This window comes from Mandrillus leucophaeus, unplaced genomic scaffold (genome assembly GCF_000951045.1).
Source record: "Mandrillus leucophaeus isolate KB7577 unplaced genomic scaffold, Mleu.le_1.0 Scaffold638, whole genome shotgun sequence".
Taxonomy (NCBI): Eukaryota; Metazoa; Chordata; class Mammalia; order Primates; family Cercopithecidae; genus Mandrillus; species Mandrillus leucophaeus.
The window spans coordinates 281,030-283,640 of NW_012106897.1; the positions used below are offsets into that span (position 1 = coordinate 281,030).

The 2,611-nt window shown below is 39.1% G+C and overlaps 1 protein-coding gene across 1 annotated transcript in view; it reads right to left on the reverse strand.

Moving 5' to 3' along the window:
* Positions 1-2,611, reverse strand: part of SCEL (sciellin) — a 101,384-nt gene that overhangs the window by 43,272 nt on the left and 55,501 nt on the right. Inside the window, exon 20 of the mRNA XM_012000659.1 lies at positions 1,595-1,654. Coding sequence (XP_011856049.1) covers positions 1,595-1,654 — 60 coding nt within the window. The remainder of the gene's footprint in view (positions 1-1,594; positions 1,655-2,611) is intronic.

Below are 2,611 nucleotides of genomic sequence, written 5' to 3' on the forward strand. Positions count from 1 at the left end.
AGACACAGAAAGCTTAAGTAATTTTCCCACATGGCTAGTGGTAGCAGAGCTGGGATTTAAAGCTAGGTAATCTGGCTGCAGAATGCCTGTGCCTTATCATGACACCAAACATCTATTGGAACTTAGTAACTGAATTAGACTTGGGAGTATTGAGAGAGCTCCTGGTGCAATTTCCTCACTTTGCAGATGAGAAACTGAAGCCTAAATAGAAGTGACTAGTTTGAGCACACACAGGTAAGAGGAGCAGAGACAGGCCTTATACCCACAACTACGGGGTCCGGTCTAGTTCTCTTTCTCCTCTACTATGTCATCCCTTCTGCTTGAGAAAAATAATAAATCAATGAATAAAAATGTCCTGTCCATGGTGGGAAAACAATTTTATTCCTGATTAGTCAAAGAGTACTCTCATTGTATCAGAAATTGGTTGACCAAAATTTTTAACATTTCAGATGTGAAGTAGGCAGGGTTACACGGCTTCTCCTGAAGGATCATTGGGTTCACCATCAGTCAGCCGAAATGAGGCTTTAATTATACTTTTAGGCATTGGTTACTATGAAACAAAAAAAGGGAGCTTACTAAATCTTACCCTTGAGTACTTTTTTCTGTTCCTGGATTCACTTTGATGAAGTCATTGAGGTCTTTGGAACTTCAAACAAAAAACAAAAAACATGATAAATAAAAGTGGAATTAAATAAATTGGCTGTTTCAATTTAAAGGATATATGTACTCAAGATAAATTTTACTATTAAGCTTTGAGATAAATTGGTACAAGACTATGCTCTTAATTTAAAAGACTAAACTTTGTGACCTTCCTACCAATCACTGGTACACTGACATAGTTTCTCATTTACCCCCAAAATAAAACCATACAATTAGGGCAAGACTCCATTAAAAAAAATCAGTTAATGAATGACATAATAATCTGCTAAAAACTCTCACCTGGTTCCCCTAAGCATTCCATCTAATGTTACAGCTATAACTAAACTGTTTTGTTCATCATTTCCATTTGTAATATCCTTCTTTCAAAAATGGATTTTATACCCATTATTTCATTCATTCCTAACAACTATCAAGTGATAAAAACCAAACATCATCATTATTATTATTATTGACATGGTGTTTGACTCTGTCACCCAGGCTAGAGTGCAGTGGCTGGATCTCGGCTCATTGTAACTTCCACCTCCTGGGTTCAAGCGATTCTCCTGTCTCAGCCTCCCAAGTAGCTGGGACTACAGGTGCACTCCACCATGCTTGGCTCATTTTTGTATTTTTTATAGAGACAAGGTTTCACTATGTTGGCCAGGCTGGACTTGAACTCCCAACCTCAAGTAATCCGCCTGCCTCGACCTCCCAAAGTGCTGGGATTACAGGTGTGAGCCACCGTACCCAGACAAACAAATATTATGATTCTCATTTTATAACTAAGGAGCCTGTAGCTCAGCATTCACGGGACTTGTTCAAGGACATCAAGTTAGTAAGTAATGGGGTTCAGACTTTCTGATCCCAATCCAAAGGTTTTTCAACACATCTTCTTTCCTGAGTGACACAAATGGATGGGGAAGAGGAAGGAAGAGAGGTAAGACATAGTCCTCACCCTTGGTTACTTCTGTTTACTTCAGGGGTCACTTTGATGAGATTGTCAAGACTCTGGCCCCTTTAAAACATTGAAGAAATGGTAAGATTGACAACACATAACAACGGTAGACTGACAACAAGAAGAGAAAGCTGTTCATTAAAACTCAGAAGCAGTGTAAAAACTCATTGAGATCATGCCAAGGAGTTGAAGATTGAAGATTGTGAAAGGTGACTGCAGAAGTATGTGGGGATTTGTATATCTCTGAAATTCACTGAGACTCAGGGAGACAGTATTTTAGTCTCAGAGCCATTTGGCCGCTAGCAAGTACTGCACTAGGATTCTCTCTACTTTTATGCACTAAATGCTACAATTTTAGCTTTTACCAGGTGCACAAAACATTTTTGTAACTTAGTCTATATACTTATTTCATGAAACATTCCAGAAGGGATACTCTTTATCAACCTCCAACATGTAGAACTTTAAAACCAGCTTTGGAGAATCCATATTTTGTAAAATTGGCATTCATTAGCAGATTTTTTCTATCACAAAACTGTATTAATACACCAATTTGTTAAAAATCTATGATATGCAACCCAGTAATTGCTTCTGGTACTTATAACTGTGTTAGAATTATGAATTTTGACTAGTTGTATTTGGCAACAAACAATAGGAATATTAAAATCTACAGAGTTCTGAAACATTCTGAAATGTAAGATCTATCAACTGTAATATAAAGCACAACACTCTGGCTGGGCATGGTGGTTCATTCCTGTAATCCCAGCATTTTGGGAGGCCAAGGTGAGTCCAGGAAGTCCAGGCCAGACTGGGCAACTTGAGCCCAGGAAGTCCAGGAAGTCCAGGCCAGACTGGGCAACATAGCAAGATCCTGTCTCCATAAATTTTTTTAAAAAAATTAGCCTGGCATGGTGGTGCACACCTATGGCTCCAGCTACTCATGTGGCTGAAGTGAGAAGGTCCCCTTGAGCCCAGGCTTTTGAGGCTGCAGTGAGCTGTGATTGCACCACTGCACTCCAG